At 41.6% G+C, this 26,712-nt stretch overlaps 1 protein-coding gene across 18 annotated transcripts in view; it reads left to right on the top strand.

The window, feature by feature from the left end:
• LOC108409459 (phosphatidylinositol 3,4,5-trisphosphate 3-phosphatase TPTE2-like) overlaps positions 1-26,712 on the top strand; it is a 74,030-nt gene that overhangs the window by 44,317 nt on the left and 3,001 nt on the right. For all 18 annotated transcript variants that reach the window (XM_073229805.1, XM_073229789.1, XM_073229790.1 and 15 more), the window contains 9 exons: positions 1,277-1,337; positions 2,120-2,201; positions 2,291-2,379; positions 12,565-12,626; positions 14,873-14,953; positions 18,771-18,876; positions 21,127-21,218; positions 23,468-23,560; positions 25,882-25,952. In XM_073229805.1, the coding sequence (XP_073085906.1) occupies positions 1,277-1,337; positions 2,120-2,201; positions 2,291-2,379; positions 12,565-12,626; positions 14,873-14,953; positions 18,771-18,876; positions 21,127-21,218; positions 23,468-23,560; positions 25,882-25,952 (737 nt within the window). The remainder of the gene's footprint in view (positions 1-1,276; positions 1,338-2,119; positions 2,202-2,290; positions 2,380-12,564; positions 12,627-14,872; positions 14,954-18,770; positions 18,877-21,126; positions 21,219-23,467; positions 23,561-25,881; positions 25,953-26,712) is intronic.

Genomic DNA, 26,712 nt, shown 5'->3' with positions numbered 1-26,712 from the left:
CTGACACATTTCCTCAGCAAGGGAAACAAAATAAAAAATGAACAAGTGGGACTATATCAAGCAAAAAAGCTTCTGTACAGGAAAGGACACCATCAGAACAAAAAGGCATCCTACAGTATGAGAGAATATATTCATAAATGATTTATCTTCCTGTGTTGGCAAGATAGCAACTGTACTCATGGGGGTGTGGATTTAATAATGTGGGAAAGTGTTGAACCACTGTGTTGATACTTGAAACCAATATAAGATTGTATACTAATGGTATTTTAATTTTTTTTAAGAAAAAAATTTTGTGGATTCCTCAGTCCCAGTGGATTTTGTTTTGGTTTAAGGGATCCCATGAATTTTTTCTTGTATAAGACTATTTATGCCACCCACCCCAGTACTATGCAGGCTCAGAGTGATTGTCTTCTTGACTTCCTCCTGACACGGATAACCAACTGAATAAATCATTCACTTTGATACCTGAATTTTTCTTTCTCTGTATTCCTCTGATGGTACTATACTAATCAATTTTTTACTTCTTTACAGTCACTTTTGTTGCACAGAGATGTGCACATATGTGTGTTTCAGATGAATACGTTTGCTGGAAATCTTGTATATATGTTAATATTAATTTGTTGTATTTTAAATTATTACATTAAATTAAGTTGTTTTATTTTAATAATCCACTATTTACTTATTTTAAAAGCAATATATGCACATGCATTCTATATATTCATTTTAGAAAACTAAGAAAACACAGATGAGTCAAAAATTTCTATATTACCACCACTTACATAAAATTTGATATAATGTTTTTAGCTTTTTCTATCATGCATATACACACACACAACCATACCATACTTTTTTTGCATTTATTTATTTAAAGAATGCTTAGGTAAATTGTAATATTCAGACCATTATCTAAAAGACATATTTGTTCAGAATTAGATCTAGATAAGAACGATTTGTTATTGTGAATTAATGATTTGGAACAAATTTACTCAAAGCTAGTTCACCATCTAATTTCCTTCTCTGGTAGCTTTAAATAATGTGTACTTATTATAGAGGCTAATCAGAGTGGTCAAGCATAACTTGGGCTATTTGAAAACCATCAGTGAGTTAAATATTTCAGAATATACATATCCTCATCATCCCTGAATCTCTCCTAAAAGGTACTAAGTGAGGGACAAGTGAATGAAAGCTATTAACTATTTTAGGTTACTCCTAGGAAATGGGCTGTGTTGGTGCCATGTGGATATATGTAAGATATGTGTCCATCTTTTTTTTTTAGGAAGTTGCACGATTCCTGAATACCAAACATCAAAACCACTACCAAGTCTACAATCTATGCAGTATGTACACGACTAGATGTTGCACTTATAGATAGAAAACAGTTCACTGCATAGAAGAGGATGATTCAGTTTTTATATTTCATTTAGTGAGAAGTATTTGGTGGTGGTGGAAAGGGGGTTAAAAAACCTCCATCTTGCTCTGGCCCTATTTGGGAAGAAACATGAGCTCCACAGCATAAATGCCCCGTGAGGGAGGTGCCCCAGGGCAGAGGTGGGGCCGTTGTACAAGAGTCTGTGGGAGAGGCATTGGCTTTAGCAAAAGATTTCCGTGTTTCCTGCCAGCTTGTGTTCTGAAGGCAGACAGCCCATCACATGCACTCTCTGACCTTCCAGGAAGGGGCGTGAGGAGAGCAGGGCCCCACTGGGGGAAAACGAAAGCCTGTGAGAGCAGATTGTAGCCCAGTTTACTGCTCTCTTGATTTCTCTCTTCCTGCATATTAAATAGACATTTTTAGGAGGCAAGCACTTGGGTGGCCACATTGGCTTCTGCTCTGGGTGTCTAACTACCCAACGATGACGTAGTGAGTAGCCTGCTAGGAAATGTTAAGTAAAGCCTGTTAAACAAACCAAAAAGGTTGGGTTTAAGTTTCAAAATGGACAAAACACTATTATCCTTATGTTTTTGAGACTGTCAGTTTCTTTTAGAGATGAGGAGCCAGTTAGAAAATTTCTTTTAAAGGTGGATAAGGAATTTCTAATAAGAAAACACAGCTTACTCATAACTCGATCATGTAGTATGTTTATTAGGTACAGAGATATGACCTATGTATCCTTTATTTTAGGTGAAAGAGATTATGATCCTAAGTATTTCCATTATAGAGTCCATCGAATAATGATTAATGACCACAATGTCCCTTCTCTGAGGTAAGTTTTATGCCAAGTTGGTTAAATACATTGGGCTTGATCCTTTGGAAGTATTTTAATTCAACTAAAAATCTTACATTTGATATCAGTGGGATGCTGACATTCACCAAGGAAGTAGCCGAGTGGATGGCTCAAGATAATGAAAATATCGTTGTGATTCACTGTAAGGGAGGCAAAGGTAAAAACATTTTTCTTTTTTAAAAAAAGATTGATAAATATGTTAAAATCCAAGAACAAGGTACATACTGCGATTAATCGGTATGAATAGTTGTTAACATTTTTTTTTCAATACTGAAGAAAGGGAAGGAGGAGAGAAGAGAAAAAAGAAGGGAAAAAAGGAATAAAAAACTAAAAGTACAATATAGACAACACAGTCAGTGTTTTTGTGACATCTCCCTATTTGACAGATAATAAGCGCACTAGGTGGGGTGATCATTTAATAAGGCACGTAACTGTTGAATCACTATGTTGTATACTTGAAACCAACATAATATGTATCAACAGGACTTCAATTAAAAAAATACTAAGAAAGTTTGAGCCTATTTTGTCTTCATTGGTTGGTTTTCTTCATTTTTGACTTGCTAAAATGTCTGCCAAAATATAGTGTTCAACTTCTGAAACCATCAGAGCACTTTTGTTTAAGATTGTTCTTAAAAACTTTGTAAGAACCTTTTAAGGCTCAGAGCTGACAGTGGGGCTGTTTCAAGACTCAGATCAGCTGAAATTTTTAGTGTCATGATGCAAAGAAGTTGATTCTGGTGGTGGTAAAATGAAAATAGTTATTTATAAATCCAACCAATTTAAGTTGAGTTAGATTTTCTCTTATTCAGCTTTAAACTTTGAATAATCATCTAGCATATTTGACAATTTTTGGCAAAGAATTACAGTTTTGGTGAGCTGTAAAACCGTTTTTTTGTTTTGAATTCTGGGAAAACACTTTAAAACTGCCTCATAAAATTGAGTAGAATCAAGTTTTAGTCTTACTTGAAAACTAATTTCAAGCTCATTAGTTAGTAGGCAAGTTTTATCTTTAGCTTCACCTTAGCTGTTTAGGTTGAAATATTCTGTATATATGCAATTTATATGAATAAATGAAGAATGTAAAGGCTGAATCATATGAAATTGCCAGTTTTTGACAATTTCTTACTTAAAAAAAGGCCATGACTCAACCTAAAATATTATAATCCAAGCGACTGACTTCAGTTTTCTTTTAATTAAAGCTAATTCCCTGCCTGAAAGAAAACATTCATTTCAAATTTAATCCTTTTCATTTTTCTGAGAGGGAACTCACATTTTTCTCTGTCTGAAGGACTGGCATTCAGCTCATATGCACCAAAGCAGCCTCTCTTTTCCAGTTTTCATTCATATTTGTTTTTCTCTCTTACTGGCTGGTACCTACACGTTACCAGTAGTATCGTGATAATCAAAATATTTTATTATTGATTTAGAGAACTTCTTTAAATATTCTTGGTGCTAATATTTGTGGGTAGCTTATGTTATAAATGCTTTCTCCCACTTGTAAATCTGTTGTCTTTTAAATTTGATTATGATTTATTTTGTCATATAGAAATTTGTAATTTTGAAGGTAGTGTAATTTTTTAATCTTTTTTTGTGTGTGGTTTATGCTTTTTGTGTCATGTTTAAGAAATCCACCCATCTGCTGAAGTAGTGACAGCTTTCTATTTATAAAACATTAAAGTTTCATTTTTTCATTTAGGTCTTTGATTTAACTGGAACTGGGGAGGGATGTGATTTTTTCCGTACGGATGGACAGTTGTCCTGACACCACTTACATGCTCATTTATTTCCCAATGACTTGTAATCCCTTCTCACTCATATACCAAGTTTCCATAAATGTTTGGGACTGTTTGAGTTCTCTATACTACACTACTGTGATTTTTAAAGCTTTATAAGATACCTTGAAAAAGACAGAATTGTCTTGGCTCTTCTTACATTTAATTTTAGCATCATTTTGTCAAGATGTACAGTAAAATATGTTTAAGATTTTATCAGAACTTCAATAAATGTCTAGATCAGTTCAAAAGAACAGCTTGAAATATTGAGTTGTACATGGGATATTTTTCTCTTTATTTGAATCATCTGTTTTTCAATAATATTTTATATTTTTCTTTAGAATAGTCTTCATATCTTTTGTTAAATTCATTCCTAGACATATTGCTACTGCCAATGGAAGCTTTTTTCTTTTATTACATTGGATTGTTTCCAGTTTTTGCTATTATAAATAACGATGCTATGAAATACACCCTCTTGTTGCACATGTATCCACATTTCTGTTGAACATATACCTTGAACTGAATTGTGTCCTACAGTAATGAATCTCAGACTTTAATAGATGATGTCATCTATTTTCCAAAGGGTAACAATTTATACTCCACTGTCATTGTATGAAATTCCAACTGTTCTACATTTTCAACAATAGTAGGAATTCTCAGTCTTACTGTCAGCTCTTGATTGGGTGTATAGTTCACCTCATTATGCTTTTCACTGTCATCTCTATGATTCCTAATAAAATTAAGAAAGTTTTCAGGGATTTGTTAGCCACTTGGATATCCTTTCTGTGAATTATCTGTTTAATTTCCCATTTTTTTTCTCTTCGATTTTTTTTTTTTTTCCAATTGACTTATAGGAGTTCTTTATATATTCTGGATTTCAACTCTGTTATTTGCTTTGTGTATCACAAGAAATACATACCTTTTCTTTCTTTTATGAGTATCTTTTGGTTAACAGAAATGCTTAGTTTTCATAGTCAATGTGCATTGTTCTTTCTAAGATTACTGTTTTTGTGTCCTGATAAGAAATCTTTCCCAGAGTTTAAAAAGACATTTTCCTGTAATATCTTATCAAAGGTTCATTCCATTTGGAATTGGTTTTCATGTGTGATGTGGGGAAGGGGTCAGATCTCATCTTTTTCTACGTGGCTGTCCAGTTGTTTTAGCTCACAGATTGGAAAGACTTTAATTTCATTACTGCTCTGTGGAATATGGGTCAATTTCTGAACTTTCTGTTCTGTTCATTGCTTTCATCTGTGTGCCAGTATAGCACAACTCTCTTACTTTCAGTAGCTTTCTATTAAATTCTGATTTCCATTCAAAAGAATCCATCCATCTCATTCTTTTTCACAATTGTTTGAGTTTTTAAGACTGTCTGCTTTTCCGTAAATTTTGGAATCAGCTAGTTAAATCACACACACACATACACCCCTGATGGAATTTTGTTTGAAACTGCATTGAATCTGTAGATGGAGGAGAAATGAAATCTTTGTAATACTGCGTCTTCCAATCCGTGAATGGCGATAGTCCCTCATTTAATTAGGTCTTCAGTCTCTATGTTTTTTCATTTTCTGCTTGGAAAGCTTGTAATGTTAAATTTATTCCTAGATATTTGACATTTTTGATTCTATTATAAATTATATCCCTTTAAAATTTGATTCTATTATAAATGATATTCCTTTAAAATTTCTATTTTCTAAAATAAATAGTAATTTATTGCTCTGAAAATAATAAATTTGTTGCTCTAACTGCAATTGATTTTATTAAGCTTGGAATTAGCAGTTTCACTAAATTCTCTTACTAATTATTCTGATTTATCTGTAAATTCTTTGGATTTTAATGGTACGTGATTTTATCATGTGAAAATAATGAATTGTATTCTTCCCTTCTCAGTCCTTTTTCTTTTTCCCTCACAGTGGCTAACATCTTTGGTACAATGTCAAATTAAAAGTGGTGATAGCGGTCATCCTTCTTTTATTCCTGGTCTCAGAGGAAAAGCTTTCAGTATCTCACCAATTACGTTAGGCCGTGTGTATGTGTGTGTGTGTTTTAGAAACTATTTCACAGATTAAGAAATTCCTTTAATTTGCTATGAGTTTTTTTAATCAGAAGTTTTTTTGATAAAGTCTTTAAGATGATAATATAATTTTTTACCTTTATTCTATTAACCTGGTTGATTATAGTGATATTCAAGTGGTAAACCAACCTTGTATTCCTGGAATAAACATAAATTTTTGTGCTGTATTCTTTTTTTTTTTTATTTTGGTATCATTAATATACAATCACATGAGCAACCATGTGGTTACTAGATTCCCCCCATTATCCAGTTCCCACCACACACCCCATTACAGTCACTGTCCATCAGCGTAGCAAGGTGCTATAGAGTCACTACTTGTCTTCTCTGTGCTATTCTGCCTTCACCGCGCCCCCCCCCCCACATTATGTGTACTAATTGTAATGCCCCTTATTCTCCTTCTCTCTCCCTTCCCACTATCCCCAACCCCTGAGTCCCTTTCCCTTTGGCAACTCTTAGTCCATTCTTGGGTTCTGTGATTCTGCTGCTGTTTTGTTCCTTCAGTTTTTGCTTTGTTCTTATGCTCCACAGATGAGTGAAATCATTTGGTACTTGTCTTTCCCCACCTGGCTTATTTCACTGAGCATAATACCCTCTAGCTCCATCCATGTTGTTGCAAATGGGAGGATTTGTTTTCTTATGGCTGAATAACATTCCATTGTGTATATGTACCACCTCTTCTTTATCCATTCATCTACTGATGGACACTTAGGTTGCTTTCATTTCTTGGCTACTGTAAATAGTGCTGCAGTAAACATAGGGGTGCATATGTCTTTTTGAAACTGGGCTGCTGCATTCTTAGGGTAAATTCCTAGGAGTGGAATTCCTGAGTCAAATGATATTTCTATTTTTAGTTTTTTGAGGAATCTCCATACTGCTTTCCACAATGGTTGAACTAATATACATTCCCACCAGCAGTGTAGGAGGGTTCCCCTTTCTCCACATCCTCACCAACACTTGTTGTTCCTAGTCTTTTCAATGCTGGCCATCCTAACTGGTGTGAGGTGATACCTCATTGTGGTTTTAATTTGCATTTCCCTGATAACTAGCGATGTGGAGCATCTTTTCATGTGCCTGTTGGCCATCTGAATTTCTTCTTTGGAGAACTGTCTGTTCATATCCTCCGCCCATTTTTTAATCGGGTTATTTGCTTTTTGGGTGTTGAGATGTGTGAGTTGTTTATATATTTTGGACGTCAAGCCTTTATCGGATCTGTCATTTACAAATATATTCTCCCATACTGTAGGATGCCTTTTTGTTCTGCTGATGGTGTCCTTTGCTGTACAGAAGCTTTTTATCATGATGTAGTCCCATTTGTTCATTTTTATTTTGTTTCCCTTGCCCAAGGAGATGCATCCAGGAAAAAGTTGCTCATGTTTATATTCAAGAGATTTTTGCCTGTTTTCTTCTAAGAGTTTATGGTTTTGTGACCTATATTCAGGTCTTTGATCCATTTTGAGTTTACTTTTGTGTATGGGGTTAGACAGTGATCCAGTTTCATTCTCTTACATGTAGCTGTCCAGTTTTGCCAGCACCATCTGTTGAAGAGACTGTCATTTCCCCATTGTATGTCCATGACTCCTTTATCGTATATTAATTGACCATCTATGTTTGGGTTTATATCTGGGCTCTCTAGTCTGTTCCATTGGTCTACAGGTCTGTTCTTGTGCCAGTACCAAATTGTCTGATTACTATGGCTTTGTTGGCTGTATTATTTTTTTAATAAATCACTGGATTCTGTTAACATTTTCCTAAGAATTTTTGTCTCATGTCATGAGAGATAGTGATCTAGAATCAAAGGGGGGTCCACAGATTAGCAACATTAGTATCAACTAGGAGCTAGTTAGAGATGTGAAATCTTCATAACCACCTCAGCCCTACTAAATTAGAATCTCTGTCTTAAAAAGATACTCATATGATTCATACACCATTTAAGTTTGCAGAGCACCAATCTGTATTTTTATTTTTTTTCTTCTGGTTTATCTAAAGCTTTGCTTCCCCCAGGAACTGATTTAACCATTTTTCCTCCAACTGGAAAAAAAAGTAATGCAAACTTTTAACATTTTTGGCTCACTCAATGCTAACCTTTAATAATATTGGTCCTTTATCCTTCAACTTGGAGGACTAAAGTCAAAGGGTATCACCTCCATTGCACCTTTCTTCACTTTAGCTGGCACAGCCAAAATAAGCCGGGGAAGCCAGCAAGCCAGTCCTCACAGGGTTGGATCTAACATTTCAGTTTCACAGATGACTTTTGCCTCTCTCAACAGCAGCTGAGCCATTGTAATACACCACTGCTAACTCCATAACCACCTAGGCACCATGGATTTATTATATTTGCACCTCCTTCCTTTTCCCAAACAATGCTTTTGCCATATTTCAGTGAATCTTTCATTTTCATGAATCCCACCTCTGCCACCAGATGTGTCAGAGGTTCCCAAAACCCATTCCCAGACTCAGTGATTCTCCAGAGGACTCACAGGACACAGCATGTAGTCATCACTGCATGTAGTTATTCACAGCTGTGAGTCATACCAGGTAAAGGACACAAAAAGCACTAAAGGGAGAAGATGCGTGGGGTGATGTCCAGAAGAAACCAGGCACAGCTCCCAAGAGCCTTCTCCAGTGGAATCACCTGGCATGTGACCAACTCTTTCAGCAGCGTGTTGGGACAGCACATGTGAAATGTTTCCTACTGGGGAAGCTCATTAGAGACCAGTGCTCAGGGTTTTTACTGGGGGCTGGTCATGTTAGGCACCTTCTGTCTAGCATGCACCAAAATCCCAGACTCCCAGAAGGAAAGCAGGTGTTCAGCATAAACCATATTGTTCACATAAACAGTTTAGGCACAGTGAGCCAGTCTTGTCAGGGAATAGTGGGAATCTTCCCAAAATCCAATTTCCCAAGTGCCAGCCAAGGCCAGACTGCAAGCAGGCTGTTGGGCAGCAGTCTTAGGCCTGCTGTAATGGTGTTGGGTCTTTGGAATTTGTTGAGACTTACTTTGTGGCATAATATGTGATCCATTGGGAAATACAACAAGAAATCTTATGCCTAGAAAATAATAAAAAATAACGTATAGTCTTTTCAGATGCAGAGGATCTACCTATTAAATCAATCTTATTATTACTTGTTACTCAAATCTTTATATTTACTATTTTCTTTTTTCAATCTGTCAGAATCTGAGAGAACAATGTCAAAATCTTCCACCATGATTGTGAATATGTTGGTTTCTTCCTTTAATTCTATCAACTTTTGTTCTTTATATTTCATGGTGTGTTGTTAGGTGCATGCAAACACATATACTATTATATCTTGTTAGTGGGTTATTCCTGTTCTAAGTTTGTCATCATTTTACAGTCAGCCTTTCTGTGTCATTTTGGTTTAGATATGTCTCTTGAAACAGCATGTATAGCTGCATCACTAAAAATGCCATCTTTGTATCTACATTTTCACCGTATTTATTGTGATTCCTGACATATTTGGACTTGTTTATGACACTAAATTATGTGTCTTATATTTACCACAATTTGTCTGAACTTCTTTTTATCTCTTTTCCTGCATTCTACAGATTCTTTCACCCATTTTTTCCAGTGAGGGTTTATTTTGGGGTTTCTTGGCTTCACCTCCCACTCACCAGTTTGATTCCACTTTCCATTTCTGGCTCTCGGATTTTCCCTTGCCTTTCGGTTTGTGAGTTCAGCATGTTTTTTTTCTGTATCATTTCTATGTATTTGACACAGAGGTGGAGGGTTTTCAGTCCCCCATTGGTGCTCAAACCACCATCTTGACTTAGAAATTGTCTTTAAACTTTCATTCACCTTTTTTAGATTTACTGAACTCTAGTGCAAATAGTACTCAGATTTAATATTCTCGGTATACTTTTAAAGGCAAAGAAAGGCCTTTAAAATTTCTTATTTCTTAGAGTATTTTTTACTTATAGGAAAATGGTAGTAGGAGAGTAACCTTCTTGTCAGATATGCCACGTAAATAACAAAATACTTGAAGCAAAAAAAAAAATTGTCCAGCTAAAGAAACTTCAAAAGCAGTGACCCAGGTACAGTGAAAAAATACTGAAAAAAACTGGAAGAGCCAAATAGCCTCCAGGTGGCTGTAAAAGGCAGTCCCGTCAGTGGGGCGTGGAGGAGACTGAGGTAGATAATTTGGCGATTTCATAAGCTGATCGGTAACCACTGTGATACCTACTTTAAAAAGACAAAAAAAAAAAAAAAAAAGAATTGTTACAGTAAGAAAGCACTTTGAAATAAAATTGGGAAGCCATAATAAGTTTTAAATGCCATAGAACAGTGTGTCTCACAGTGTGTATATTATTACGCAGTGTGTAATAGTGGGAAAACTAGCATTACAATGTCTGGATTTAAACCCCAGGAGCATTGCTGACCCACTTGGAGAAGTTACATAACTTGTAAACCCAATTTTCCCATCTGTAAAAATGGGAATTGTGGTTCTTACCTTAGAGAATTACTATGGAACTAAAAGGAGATAATGCATATTAAAATGTGTAATAGAGCACCTAACACATAATAAATAGTGAATAAGTGGTAGCTATTACAGTTATAAAATGGAGCCCACAGATGGCAGCGCCAGAATCGTTGAGGAGGAGGGGGCACGGCAAGTGTGGACTAGGGGCTCTGGGAACCTGGCTGTGAAGGGACAGAGAAAAGCTGCTTGAGCTCAAGGTGACCATTTTCCCACTGCCATCTGCTCACTTTGTGTCTCTGTGTCACATTTTGGTAATGTAATTTTCAAACTTTCATTATTATTATATTTGAATTGATGAAATCTCATGAAAAAAACTAATGAATGAGGAGTTGCTTCTTATGGATGAACAAAAAGACTGGTTTCTTGACATGGAATCTACTCCTATGAAGACGCTGTGAAGGTTGCTGAAATGACAACAAGAGATCAAGATACCATATAAACTTTTCGGTTCTACCAGTGTCTGCTAGTTCAACTTGTTATTAATCTTACATTGGATAATCAAATATTATGTAGCTCTGTAAAATACCAAAGTGAACAGAAAGACTTAAAATTTTATGAAACCTAAGTTGAATGTGTCAAGAAGTTGAATGGCCAGAACCAAAATTGGAGCTGAATTAAATGCAAGTAAAACTAATGTAAAGCATTGGAAGAAAAATCCCAGTAGCAAAATTGAGGATTCTGCACCTAGATTGCTCTAAAGAATTTGAAACAAGAAATTATAGATGTCACAATAGTTTGTGCCAGGTACCTGGCCTTTCCAGCAGAGAAAGAAGCTGGGGGCACTGACACTTAAAAAGTTAAAACTTTTGTCCAATATCAGATGTTTAGTGAACAAATGTTCATTTGTATTTTAAGTTAAAATAAAATATTGAAGGTAAGCATGTGTCATTTTTAGGATTCCCTGCTGCACCTCACTTGACTGGCTGAGAGGGCATCTGCTATGTCTGTGGTTGTACTTAATCCACAGCCACAAGGACATGAATGTGCAAACATTTTCTTTTTTCAAATGGGAAAATAGCAGAGTTACAGAGACCCAGAGATGGCCTCCAAAATTGAGATGTTAAAAATCTTAAAAGTCTATACAACTGAGAGCTATGTTGTGAATAGTCAGTAGCCTCCTTCAGCAAGATGCTTTTATTTGTCATAGCACAGGCACAAAGTCCTCTTTGGAAGTATGTGGCTTAGAATAGTGTTTTTGAAACTGGGTTGCCAAATAAATTCAGTGGTTCATTAAAAAGGATAGAATAGCAAATAGAGTGTACTGCAAGTTAAAAGGATTGGTTTGGAATTACATAAAATAAGTTCAGCACATACTGGCTGAGACAAAAGCTACAGACCACTGTAGAAATAAAAGAAACAACATATCTTTTAACTCAAATTTTACATGGCAGAACAAAAATATAAATTGGGATAAAACATAAGAGACTTTGAAGATGAAATGACATGAAATCAAGGATTTACTTTAACCGGCTACAGAAGAGAACCAGCACAGCAGTGTGATATGATGATTATAGAATCTGGGGAACATCAGTATTGAAGACACCCTCTTATTTTATATATGTTTTGTAACACACGTAACTAAAATGGGAGGAACAATGGGTGTCACAAATGCTAGCTGGCATGTCAGGGTCTGACCATATTTTGTTTTCTGTAGTACTTTTCATTTATGTTAGGAAAACAGACTGTGTAATTATAAGCAGCTCTTTAGCTTTGGAGCCCTAGAGTAGACCTGCCTGTGCCGTCCCTGTACAGGGACAGGGACTCAGGAACACCACACACCACGCGCATGGGACAGAACCCCGGGCGGGACCTCCAAGCACTACGACAGCTGTGGCTATTTCCAAATTGAAGTATTTTGAACAAGCACTTTCAGAGTGTAAGAAAACCTATTCAAGATGGATTCTTTGAGTGTCTCTGAGATTATAACAATATAAAATATATTTTTATAGCAAGTACTACCATGAACAATGGCTCATGAACTAACTTCTTTCTTTTCTAGGCAGAACTGGAACTATGGTGTGTGCCTTCCTTATTGCCAGTGAAATATTTAAAACTGCAGAGGTATGTAAGATGTTACTGCAAACTGCCTTACGCTGACTGAATTTGCCAGTGAAGCACTCACAGGCACAAAATTTAAGAGAACAATGAAAATCTCAGTAACTATGATAAATAATATTCTAATGCATTTTTTTGCATTTTTTAAATTAAGATGTCATTGATATACTCTTACGAAGGTTTCACATGAAAAACATTGTGGTTACTACATTCACCCATATTATCAAAACCTCCTCACACCCCATTGAAGTCACTGTCTATCAGCGTAGTAAGATGCCAGAGTCACTACTTGTCTTCTCTGTGCTACACTGTCTTCCCCGTGATCCCACACACACCACGTGTACTAATCATAATACCTCTCAATCCCCTTATTCCTCGCTCGCCACCCGCCCTCCCCCACCCCTCCCCTTTGGTAACTGTTAGTCCCTTCTTGGAGTCTGTGAGTCTGCTGCTGTTTAGTTCCTTCAGTTTTTCTTTGTTCTTATACTCCACAGATGAGTGAAATCATTTGGTACTTGTCTTTCTCCACCTGGCTTATTTCACTGAGCATGATACCCTCTAGCTCCATCCATGTTGTTGCAAATGGTAGGATCTGTTTTCTTCTTATGGCTGAATAATATTCCATTGTGTATATGTACCACATCTTCTGTATCCATTCATCTACTGATGGACACTTAGGTTGCTTCCATATCTTAGCTATTGTAAGTAGTGCTGCGATAAACATAGGGGTGCATATGCCTTTTTGAATCTGAGTTGTTTTCTTTGGGTAAATTCCTAGGAGTGGAATTCCTGGGTCAAATGGTATTTCTATTTTGAATTTTTTGAGGAACCTCCATACTGTTTTCCACAATGGTTGAACTATTTCACATTCCCACCAGCAGTGTAGGAGGGTTCCCCTTTCTCCACATTCTTGCCAACATTTATTGTTCCTAATCTTTTCTATGTTGGCCATCCTAACTGGTGTGAGATGATATCTCATTGTGGTTTTAATTTGCATTTCCCTGATAATTAGCAATGTGGAGCATCTTTTCATGTGCGTGTTGGCCATTTGTATTTCTTCTTTGGACAAGTGTCTGTTCAGGTTCTCTGCCTATTTTCTAATTGAGTTGTTTATTTTTTGAGTGTTGAGGCATATTCTTTATATATTTTGTATGTTAACCCCTTATCACATGAGTCGTTTATGAATATATTCTCCCATACTGTAGAATGTCTTTTTGTTCTACTGATGGTGCCCTTTGCTGTACAGAAGCTTTTTAGTTTGGTGTAGTCCCACTTGTTCATTTTTTTGTTTCCCTTGCCAAGGAGATGTGTTCATGAAAAAGTTGTTCATGTTTATATCCAAGAGATTTTTGCCTATGTTTTCTCCTAAGAGATTTATGGCTTCATGACTGGCATTCAGGTCTTTGATCCATTTTGAGTTTACTTTTGTGTGTGGGGTTAGACAGCGATCCAGTTTCAATCTCTTGCAAGTAGCTGCCCAGTTTTCCCAGCCCCAGTTGTTGAAGAGGCCGTCTTTCCCCATTGCTTATTCATGGCTCCTTTATCATGTATTAATTGATCATATCTATGCAGCTGGCTCCTCACTCAGCCTGCAGAGCAGATGAGAGAAGCCGTCTTTCCCCATTGCTTATTCATGGCTCCTTTATCATGTATTAATTGATCATATCTATGCAGCTGGCTCCTCACTCAGCCTGCAGAGCAGATGAGAGAAGCCGTGGGTGGCGCACAGGCCCAGCACTCTAATTCCACCATCTTCTTTTCTGATTTGAGACACACAGGTTATGAAAATGGACAGCATTTTTCAAACTATAGGTCTTATCCTATCAGTGAGTTATAAAATCAACACACTGGGTACCATTTAAAAAAATAAAATGTTATATATTAGATGTTATATATAAATGTTGTAGATTATCAAAAGGCAGGTATTGTTTTGTGATACTTCTGTTCTTTTGTTTCAGTTTGGGGGGGTGTCCGAGGGTATGTGCATGTGGGGCTTTATGTGTGAGGAGTATGTATGTGTGTGGGGGGTGTGATGCCGGGGTATGTGTGGGGGTGGGGTGGGGTGGAGTATGTGTGGGGCTGTAAAAAGCCTCCATATAGCTTTTGTGGGTTTCATTTCATTTCGGGTAGTTTCTGTTCAGAGACTGCCGACCTAAGGAAGTGGCACACCCACCCTTAGGAGCTTTAAGAACACCTTGTACAGGAAAGGGGAGGGCAGGTGAGCCATGACTGAGGTGTCCCTTTCTCTGTAGGACACCCTTTATTACTTTGGAGAACGACGAACAGATAGAAGCATCAGTGCTAAATTTCAGGGGATAGAGACTCCTTCTCAGGTAAGTTTTCTTTTTAAAAAGGGGGTTTTCTTGGGGGTGGGGTAAGATTGGCCTCAGTCATCTCAGACTCTTTGGTGATGAAGTGTTAGCACTTGGGGGTCTGCGACGGGCCCCCCTCCCAGAGGCGGAGAGGCTCTGCTTCCACTTTGCGAGCACGAGTTCTCCCCAGAGGACCCTGCTGTCTATCTTATATTGGGTATCGTTTACGGAGCTCAGGAGTTGGTTCCCTTCCCAAAGTAGGAAGGTCTGATTCCTAAGGTTCCAGACCTTATACTGGTTTTAAATATTTCACTGGCAGTAAGGAAGGAACATACCATGTATGTGTGTGTGTGTCAGACAGACAGACAGAGACTGGAGGTGCTACATTTTGAAAAAGAAAGAAAAAGGGAAATTAACATTTTTCAAAACCTATTATATACCAGACACTATTGCACTTTTACATATATTATCTCATTTAATATTCAGACAACCCATGTGAAATATATGCTATTACCCTATTTTTTCCTTTAAAAAATGTTTTAGTTTGGAAAATTTCAAACATAAACAGTCGAGACAGTCATACAGTAAATCCCTCTTGGAGTCATCCCACCCTTTCGACAATCATTTCATCAGTTGTGTCTCATTTGTTCCCTCCCCACTGTCCTCACATACACACACACACACTCTCTCTCTGTCTCTCTGTCTCTCTGTCTCTCTCTGTCTCTCTCTCTCTCTCTCTCTCCAGTCTTTCTCTAAGCCTGAATTTCTTTAAAGGAAATTCCAGAATCATACCGTTTTATCCCACAAGTATTTTAGTATGACATCTAACACAAAGACACTTTTAAAAGACCTTAAAACTATTTATCATATCTAAAAATATTATACCTTAATAATGCTAAATGTCCATACTAAATTTCTAGAAATAATTGTTTCCATAATTATTTTAAAATCATTGAAACATTTAGTTTGTTTCAATTGAGATTCAAAGGCCACACATTTCACTTGATCTCTTAAGTCTCTTTTCGTTTATATTTCTCCCACTCCTCTTTTTTATTCCTTGTAATTTGTTTATTGCAGAAACCAGGATATTTATCCTGTAGAGTTTATAACATTCTAGACTTTGCTGAACCATGATAAGGAGTTTTTTTTTGATATCATTAATATGCAATCTCATGAGCAACATTGTGGTTACTAGAATCCCCCCATTATCAAGTCCCCATTACAACACCCCGTTACAGTCACTGTCCATCAACGTAGTGAGATGCTGTAGCGTCACTACTTGTCTAGTCTGTGCTATGCTGCCCTCCCCGTGCCCCCCCCACGTTATGTCTGCCAGTCGTAATGCCCCTTATTCCCCTTCTCCCTCCCTTCCCACCCACCCTCCCCAGTCCCTTTCCCTTTGGTAACTGTTAGTCCATTCTTGGGTTCTGTGATTCTGCTGCTGTTTTGTTCCTTCGGTTTTTGCTTTGTTCTTATACTCCACAGATGAGTGAAATCATTTGGTACTTGTCTTTCTCCACCTGGCTTATTTCACTGAGCATAATACCCTCCAGCTCCATCCATGTTGTTGCAAATCTTAGGACTTGTTTCCTTCTTATTGCTGAATAGTATTCCATTGTGTATATGTACCACATCTTCTTTATCCATTCATCTCCTGATGAAACTTAGGTTGCTTCCATTTCTTAGCTATTGTAAATAGTGCTGCAGTAAACATAGGGGTGCATATGTTTTTTTGAAACTGGGCTGCTGCATTCTTAGGGTAAATTCCTAGAAGTGGAATTCCTGGGTTAAATGGTATTTCTATTTTTAGTTTTTTTGAGGAACCTCCATGCTGTTTTCCACAATGGTTGAACTATTTCACATTCCCACCAGCAGTGTAGGAGGGTTCCCCTTTCTTTCTCCACACCCTCACCAGCATTTGTTGTTTCTAGTCTTTTCAATGCTGGCCATCCTAACTGGTGTGAGGTGATATCTCATTGTGGTTTTAATTTGCATTTCCCTGATAACTAGCGATATGGAGCATCTTTTCATGTGCCTGTTGGCCATCTGAATTTCTTCTTTGGAGAACTGTCTGTTCATATCCTCCACCCATTTTTTAATTGGGTTATTTGCTTTTTGGGTGTTGAACATGATAAAGGTTTTATATTTAATATTTCACTCAATATTCTCCATAACTCTATGATGGACACCATTATGATTCCCCTTTTACAGACTTCAAAATTGAGGTTCAGGGGAATCAGCTTTCTGAACTGAGAACTCCAATCCAGATCTGTTAGACTCTGAAGCACGATATTGTCCACCTTGAGCACAGCTTCCCTGTTGTGTGGCCTCTTCTGTGCTGCCCCTCAGGCTGAGTGAGGGCTGCTGGGCGACCCCGAGGGCATGTGCATGTGGCTGTGAACGGAAGCCACTTTGAGTGGAGTGATGGTTGCTGAATGCATACCTTCACCCTGGAGAGCAGCCCGCAGTCACTGCTGGCTCTAGACATTTAGTTTGGAGCAAAAGGACTCTGCCTTCCCCACTAGTGCTTTTCTGACACACCCAGCAAAAAAGGGAAAGAAACAGAGATAGGCTAGTGGGGACATGAACTCCCTGAGGCCAGCTCCTCACCATCCATCTCCGTCAGACCCTAACGGCTCCAGCTGCCAATGGGAATAAATACAAATGTTCGAGCATGCACTCAAGGCCTGCCATTCAGTGTTTCCCACCGCTTCTCCCCTGCGTGCACTCACCTTCCCACACTCAGACACACTGGCACTGCTTGCGGTTTCCCTGCCTTTGAACACTTCATACACGTGCCAGAGCTCACGTGGGCGCCTCTTCCAGGAGCCCTCGGTAGTCCTTGCTTTTTCAGTTCTCACAGCCATCGGGTTTCTTTTAGGGACTAAGCTGCTTTATTCTCTAGCTCTTTGAAGTGGTGGCTTCTCTACCCCTTTCGCAGGCGAGGCAGCTAGATGTAACCCCTTCGAGGGCTCGCCCTGCACGCCTGCCCTTCCCCGCTTCTGCAGCTGGGCTCAGTCTCTCTACCTGGAGTCCAGAGCTGGCACCACCGGTCCAGTGGAGTGCCCTCCGACTCCCTGGCACAGCAGGACCAGGGCTCGGCTCAGGTCTGGGAGCTGCGCTGGCGAGGCCTCAGGGCAGTGCCCTCCCCATGGGGTGCCAATTCCCAGACACCGTCACATTCTGACCCTGCCTCACGGGCCACTCTCGGGACCACATCTCACCCACCCCTGGAGCTAGGAACTTGCGCAAGCCTTTCTCTTGACCGGCCCCTTCCAAAGGAAAGCCTAGCTTCCCAGGGGGTGGGGAGGAGTCCATGCGCTTTGAGGTCCAGCCGATTCAGTACCAGAACTCGTCACCTTCCTGGGGGCAGCTTGCCATGGGGGAAGGATGGGGGAAGAGAGCTCCGGGGCTCCCTTTATTAGGGGGAGAGCGGGGTGAAGAGGACCTGGTGCCGGGCGGGGAGGGGAGGCCCCCACCTCTGGAGGCCTTCGCCGAGAGTCCACGGCCCGGGCGGGTGCCCTGCCCTGGAGCCCAGACCCTCCTTTAGCCCCGCCGCGGCCTGTCCGAGCCGTTGTGCCGCCCCGGTGGGTCACCCCTACTCGGGAGCTGCCCGGAGCGCCACCTGCTCCATTCGGTTACTTGCCCGCAGCGCGTGGTCCGCATTTTCTCTAAGGTAGATGTTCAGTCGTGTGGCGACATCCGCTGCCGTTCCTGGTGTATAATGGTGACCCATGTCTCCTTGATTGATTCTCCCCTTAACAAGGTCTGTGTAAAAAAAATCAGGACACTCGCTCGCACTCTTCATGTCCACTTAAATCGAGGCTTCTGTTTGCAGAGCAGGTATGTCGGATACTTTGCGGATGTGAAAAATATCTACAACTGCACTCTCCCTCCAGTAAAAGTGCTCACGATCAAAGAGATCATTATTTATTCGATTCGTGGTAAGTGCTTTATGTCCCCCCGGGGCTCTGGCGTCTGCGCGTGTCCTCGGGCCCTCGCGGCCCAGGGGCCGTGGCTCTGGCTGTGGGACCAGCCCATCGCCGAGCCGGGGGACCCCGTCCCCTCCCCTTGCTCCCGTCCTCATCACTGCCCCGGCCTCAGCCCAGGGTGGGCTTTGCAGAGTGGAGCCTCGGAGGGAGAGAGCGGAAGGGCGGGTGAGCCCGGGACGGCTTCTTTCTCATGCCCGCACCCACTTCAGGGCTCATCTGGCAGAGGCATCCCCGCACCTTTTCTCCTCTGCTCCTTTTTCTTATCATCTTGGTGTCTCCCCTTCCCTTCCCTCGCCCACCTCTAGGCCCCTCACCCTAAGTGACTCCATCAACACGCCTCAAATACCCAAACAGCAAGTGAATTTCGTCGCCACGGATTCTTGTTAGAAGTGACTGCTGATCGTCCCCTCCGGCCCGGGCCCCGTGCGTGGGTTTCCCTGCCCTTCAGGAATCCTGGCTAGTGGGCACAGGGCAAGAAGAGTCCGTGATGACCGACCACAGTGTTGGGGGCACCCAGAGGTGGGGGCAAGGAGAGCTTCCTGGGGCAGCTGCTCGGTCTTCCTGGCCTCAATCTGCCCTCAGCCGGCAGTGCGAGGGACTGGGCCCTGTGGGGGTGACTTTCAAGCCCCCAGCTGTTATCAGTTGCTGTTAGGACTAAAAATCCTTACAAACATGGGAAGAGCTGTTTGCCTGCTTCGGGAATGTGAGGAAAGAGCCTGGGATCCAGCACTGCCCGGGGAGGCAGGAAAATGGATCAGATCATCATCTCTGGGCTTTGAGCAAGAAAGAAAGGGCAGGCTGGGGTGGGGGGGCTGGCCTGGATCCCCATGTCCCTGTCTCTGCACCATGCACCTGCCCGGCTCACCCCTGGGGGCGCAAATGCAGGGGCGCACTGGCACCCATGGCTCGAGCCTCACTTTCCTGCCAGATTCCTAAAGCAACAGCCGGACCGGGCCAGGGGAAGGTGCCCAGTACCGGTTCTTGTGGGTCGCGTGGTGCTGCGTTGGTACCCACCCAGAGAGCATACTGCTCTCAGCCTCCTGAGGAGTCACACAAAATAAGATGTAGGCATACTTTGTAAAAACATTTTGTCCAATTATTCAGAAATAAAAGAGTCCCTTAAAATATATATAAAAAACTATATAGTAAAAAAAAATTACAATTGTTAACTAAAATATAAAATGCTTTTTTCAAATTATGTGTATATCCCCCCATATTTGATTATAAGTGTATGAAAAACGAGAAACTAATAATAGTGGTTACCTGTTTGGGGCTGGAGAACTTTTCACTTCATGTCTTTTTACCCTTTATTTTTAAGTAATGCAATACACTTAAATCACTTCTTTAAATGTGTAATGTGTGAGAATTAATTTCAGCTTATACACCAGTGCCTTTCTTGCCATATTGTAAGTATCTGGCTTAGTTGACTTGTATTTGAAGGCCCACATCAGTGGAATTTCTGCAAATGGACTGGGGCTGAGGGGAGCTGCTTCCAAACGACAGAGTAATGATATGGTTTTAGTGAAAGCAAAATTCAATGAGAACAAAACCGTAATATGAAATGAACAGTCAAGAATGATTAATATATGACTTAGAATATTTGCTTTGGCTCTGTACCGTTAGATCTGTGCATACATTTAAGAGAAATATGCAAAGTTGAAAGGAAAATAATGAAAATTACTTGAAGGCTCGAGAAACCAGCCCTTTGAGGAAATGCTAAGGGAAATAGTCATTTGAATTGAAAAGAGGGCAAAAAACTATTTGCAGATCTACACTGAACAGCACAAGAATGTTCAGCGATAGCTAGTCTGTGTTTCCGTAGAGACCATGCTAGGCACCGGCCTTACGCAGGGGTGGAGGGATGTAGGCCGTTCACTGTTAACAAGCGTCATGATTAGGAGTCTGAAGAAAGCAACACATCCGCAAGAAAAGTTGCGAGTCACTTTCCCTAATTCTTTTCTAGAAAAATTCTGTCTTAGATGCTGAGCTATACATCTTTTTTTTTCTTCAGACTCACAAATTCTGCTTGACAGACAGAATTGGGCTTGGAGCTTTGTCTTCCAAAGAGAGGATTCCACACAACACTCAAATGATTCGATACTGATGCATTGTTAGTGGGGAGACTGTTTTCTCTTATTGATCCATAATGTTAATCGGTGAGACATTTTGATCGAACCAGCCTAACTTTTTCATTTCACTCAGGTGTTGGAAAAGGCAATGGAAATGATATAAAAATACAAATAACAATGCAGCAAAAGACCATCTTTTCCTGTTCTGCTTCCAAAAACTGTACGGTAAGAGAAAGCATGCGAACTTCAAATTCTGGTGTTTGTTTTAAATCTCAGTGTTGAATCAGCATGTTGACCTCCCCAAACCATTGTTCACCACAAAGAGACGCCATGTGGCCTCTTGATCACCATTCAGTTTGGTGGCCCTGGGTTCAGAGGCAAGTCAGAGCTAAATTAAACTCCTCGTTCAAGGTTGTTTTTCATGGCATTTTCCAGAATATGTTTTTAGTTCAGTGTTGCTTTGCCGTCCGTTTTTCCACAAATGCCAACCACATTCCCAGGACTCTGTCAGAGTCTAAATTCATGCATGTATCTGGTCATGTTTAGCCATATTCTCTTCTTCTTGGTCATTGTATTATATGGCACTGAACCTGAAATTTCAGTCTGCATGAAAATCACCCAGGAGAAATGCAGATTCCTAGGTTGCACCCCAAAAGTGTGATTCAGGCATCTGGAATTAGGCCCAGGAATCTCTAGACTTAGTGACGTCCCAGGGGATCCCAGCTCAGACACCCCATGGGGCCGCACTGTGAGGGACGGTGCGAGACGGTGCGGGCTGGGCAGGAATCTCTTCGCCCAAAGCCATGGGACCTGGTAGTCAGTGCTGAAGAAATGCCGATGACTGCAGACCTTTTCCATCGTCAAAAAAGCTGCTTTCATGGGTCTAAGAATACAAACTTTCGAAATTCTCTCAGGCTTTTGTCTGCCTCTCCCGTTGCCATTCTTTTTCCAGTTCGTCTTTTTGGCCCCCGCTGAATACACTCGCCCAGGCCTGGTCCTTGGCTTTGTGTTTCTGTCCCCCGCACACCCCTCTTCTTGGTTCCACTTGTCTGTCCCACTGCTTTAAACTACTTGCTCTCCTCTCACTTACTCGCACGTATTTGTGGGCGCCCGCGGTGTGGTAGGCGCAGGAGCCACGGCGCGGACAGGCCTTGCCCCTGCGGGTCGGACGCGGCCATCAGTCCCGACTCAGCAGCCCAGCCTTTGCCCTGCTCCCCTCCCTCAGGCCCCAGACCCGGTGTTGTCTTTGGTTTTCACTTGGCTTTGGCCCCGAGATCCAGTGCGTCACCCGTTCCCGTGGGTCATGCCTGGGCATCTCTCTCCCTGTCCCTTTCTGTTTCCGGTCAGGACCTCACTGGCTCAGGCCTGCGTTCCTACAGGGGTTCCCTTACCTCTTATTTCCCTTACACAATGTGGTGGGGCCCTGCAGTACGCACCCCAAAACACCACTCTTACTGTGAAAAGCTGGAGGTGGGACGGAAGACACACTGTGTGCTCAAGGTCAAAGCCAGTTGGCACCTTCGGCTCAATGTTCTGATCTGTAAAATACAGATTACATCTCAAGGGTTGTGAGAATTAAATTAGAAATATTTATTGAAGTTGCTTTGTGAGCCATAAATCACCCAATAAATGTCATATGTAGTACTTACTAGACCACTTTGTCATACAGGCAACACTCACTGTGCACCTCAGCAGCTGCGTTCTGGTCTCCCTGGGTCTTAGACTGGCTCTATGATGCCTGAGCAGATTCCCATGAGGACCTTGACCTGCAGACTCCATTCCAGGAGGACTGGGTCCCCACTGATCCTCGAATGCAGCACTCATTGCCACTCCCGTGTTTTCGCTGGTCTTCCTGCCCCAGCCCCCCGCCCCATCGCCCCTATCTTCCCGCCAGTGCCCCTGTCTGAGCGGCATTCCCTTCAGTGTGTCACTTCATTTAGCAGATCCTCCCGTGCCCCACTCACTCCGTGTCGCCTCCAGGAAGCCTTCCCATTCTCTACTGCCCACTAACACCCCACAGAGCACACAGCGCACGGTCTTCATCTAACAGCTTGACAGGTGGCAATGCTCCATTCCTCGTGGGTGACCCCCGGGAGCATCGGTGCGTCTGCACCTTCTCCTGTATTTCCTACAGGGCTGAGCATAGACCTTTCTCATGTGGGCGCCATTAGTCTACAAGGGCCAGTCAGTAACAGAAACTCACCTTAGCTCCAAAGTTGCCCATTCCAGAAATGACCAATCTTTGGTCACTCTATCAGCAGTCTATGGACAAGGCCTGTGATTCCATCAAAAACATTGCTGATAAAACCTGACCAATCGTGCCTTGCATTCTGAGTGTGAATGCTGACTTCAAAATAGAGCTTTTCGGTATTTTCCCAACATAAAGCCAGGAGGTTTGAATGACATGGATCTCCCTGTCACTATTTCATCGTCAGCTAGGTTGACAGTTCTGGGATCCTTGTGCTCCTCCGCAGGTGACTCACGATGCTGAAGCAGACAGAGCGATATTTAACCTGGTCAACTGTCCACCTCTGTATGATGATGTGAAAATGCAGTTTTTCTGTCCGGTGAGTAATCCAGAAACAACCTCTGTCCTTATTCTCCTCTGGTTTTTGAGTGATTCTGGTTTGGGATTCCCTAGGCTACAACTTTCAAGGGAGATGATAGATGTCAACCCCTAGCCCAGGAGGGAGAGAAAAACAAGGCAGATCTCTCATTTTTTCCTAAATTCTGTACAATTTGTATGTAGTCATTTTCAAATAAAGAAAAATACAAAAACCTGGATGTTAAAAAAACGAAGGAATGTTGTACTGCATGGCAGTGATATTTTGTTCAGTATCTTTAAAACATATTGCTCCCCATAATTCATAAAATACTTTAAAACGAGGGAGATTTTACTTTCCTCTGAATTGATATAGTACATTACAAATAATATTTTAAATCCAATATTTACTTCATGAAAAATGAGGATGTCTGAGTATTATTCTGTTCGTCACAAATTTCTAAGCCTCAGTCATTCCAGCTCATTGTCCTATTAAGTCAGCAGCCGGAACTGCCAACAAGTGATCATGTTCCTGGGCCCTCCTGACACCCTGCTTGCTCCCTGTCAGGGGAGGATCCATTAAACACTGAGATTGTGACTGTGCGGAAGCAAGTGCCCGGGACAGTCCCGGATGGCTGGTTACCTGGGAATAATGCAGCCAGCAGGCACCGTCTCTCGGTCAGTGGTCTCTAAGCAGAAGTGTTGTGGAGTGACCCCATCTGGGGAGATCTCCCTGCACTCAGCCCGTTCACGGTTCTTGACTCTGATGGAGAAAGAATTCCCCAGCAGGTCGGACGAGTGCGGGTAAGGAAGGAGTTCACTGGCGCGGGAGCAGCAGGGAAGGGCAGCAGCTGTGCGGGCAGCAGCGAGCAGGGAAGGGCAGTGGGGAGCAGCTCACTGAACTCCGGCTCGGCACTGGGCTGATCCCCTGCCCAACTCCTAAGGCCAGCGTCACCTGGTGTCCAGTGTCCGCTTGACTGCAGGGCGTGAGAACTAAGTCCCCACCACCCCAGGATTTGGGGGAGCCGCAGAGCACTGGGTGGAGTGAGATTGTGTTCTGAGAACTTCCCAGAAACAAAGGAGATTCTCAGGCAGGCTGCTAAAGAGCGTGACCGTACAGCCACAGTCCTGTCCGGGTCTCCCAGGCGACGGGACCTTGCAGGCCCACTCAGAGCGCTCAGTAGCCCTTCCCTGCTTGTCTGGGGTAGGACGGAGAGAGAGAGAGAGAGAGAGAGAGAGAGAGAGAGAGAGAGAGAGAGAGAGACTAGCTTAAGTCTAGAAAATAGAATGAAATAGCAAAATAGCAAAGATGCTTGCCACGGGGGGCCGGGGGCTCTTACTAACTTCTGGACAAGTTTTGAAGAGCACAAAGACAAACTACAATAAGCTGAGCAGCAAGGTTTTATTTACAAAGCTCACACGCAAAGAAAAGGAAGTGCAGGCGGCCTCAGAGGACAGGTGCTGTGCTTAAAGGCCTAGGATTCGGGATTTTAAGGATTTCAGGAATCTGGTAAAGGGCCGAGGGAGCATGTGGTCTCAAGATGTCTCTCTCAGGGGACACATGTCACCACACACAGTCAGTCCTCTAGATATTCTGTAAGATGAACAACACATGGAATTTCTTGGTCCTGTTCTTCTCCAAGACAGCGGTGACCCTCAAGCAGGGGGACATATCATTCAGGACTGCCTGCCCCACCTGAGGATAGGGTTGGTTACTGGCTGATGACCATAGAATGTTAGGAATCTTACCTCCTAACTCCCTGGGTTTTTAAAAAATGGAATCTTAGCCTTAAGATGGGGCCCCTCCTGTTCTTTCTTATTTTCACCTCTGCATTTTTCATCAGTCAGGAAAAACGAATCATGATCCTCACCCCACGCCCCTGCCCCACCTCGGAAGCGCTGGCATCAGGGGCGCTGCCCTCGGGGATGTCGGTAATATCTGTCCCTTGTGGTTTTCAAGGGCCGCAAGATGGAAGCACTTTCCAAAATTTTAGTTTCTTTCATCCTTAATGATGGCTAGTTATCCAATGCAGCTGTTCCTTGGAGCGATGGATGACACACTTCAGCGGAAGTAGCAGATTGTTTAGCACTGTCTAAACCAGATTAGAAGTGTCTGATTTATAAATATCTTAGAAAAAATGCATTTCTTTGAAAATTTTTATAGAAACAGCAAGAAAAAGGAACAGCAATGTCTTCAAGCCCCTCCCTGGGTTGGGTGAAGCCTGCTTAGTGGACACAGTTGTTTGATAAATACAGAAATATAGGAACTTGAATCCCTTTGGGATTAGTTCTTGGTATCCATTTTACTATGAAAAATAACCTGTTTTTTCAATATGTCTTTTTTAGGATCTTCCTAAATACTATGACAACTGCCCATTTTTCTTCTGGTTCCATACATCTTTCATACAAAGTAACAGGTATGGTGACGATATAATCCAGGAGAAACAGCTTAATCTTCCATGTCTGTGTAAGGTGTAATGGCAAGTCTTGTGCTGACCACCATGAACTCCGTTTGCAGAAACCGGAAAGCCCTCGGCTCACCACTGTTCTTTACCTCACCCGCCTTCACCTGGCTGGTTCAAAAATATAGCTGTTCTTGAGACCCCAGCTGCACTTTCCTCAGGCCCACGCCAAGGACCGCAGCATGTCACAGCGCATTACAGGCAGACCTCGAGCGCACCACTAGCGCCCTCCCATGGGAGTTCAGTGGGGCTGCCAGTCCCTTGCGCACGTCAGGTCATCAGCACGTATTGCTTCATTGATGACTGACCACCACCAAATCCCACCCCAAAGGGAGGGGCGGGGGGGTCTTCAACTGCTTTAGACCCGGTGGCACACTTACACCGAGGGCTTAAGCTCTGAGGCACAATATATACCAGTGAAGACACCCTTAAAAACTCATTGGTTTAGTCATCTCCCATTTAAAAATGATTTTCTAGTCACTGGATTCGGCAACCTTTTTTAAAAGTGATTATTGATTTGAAGATTATTCTTACAAAGAACCTTCCAACATATCTGGAAACTCATTCTTGAGTCTAGAGGTTTTTCCACTCAAGAAGCATTTGTTCTTCAGCTGAAATTGAGACCACTGGTATCACCGTACCATGCAACATAAAAGGACAAATACTCAAAAATTATCACGCAGGTTGAGTTTTGAAGTAGTAATTGTATGTGCCA

Source organism: Manis javanica, chromosome 1 (assembly GCF_040802235.1).
Source record: "Manis javanica isolate MJ-LG chromosome 1, MJ_LKY, whole genome shotgun sequence".
NCBI lineage: Eukaryota > Metazoa > Chordata > Mammalia > Pholidota > Manidae > Manis > Manis javanica.
Note: the sequence above shows the minus strand (reverse complement) of the source record. Positions and strands in the feature narration are given on the sequence as shown.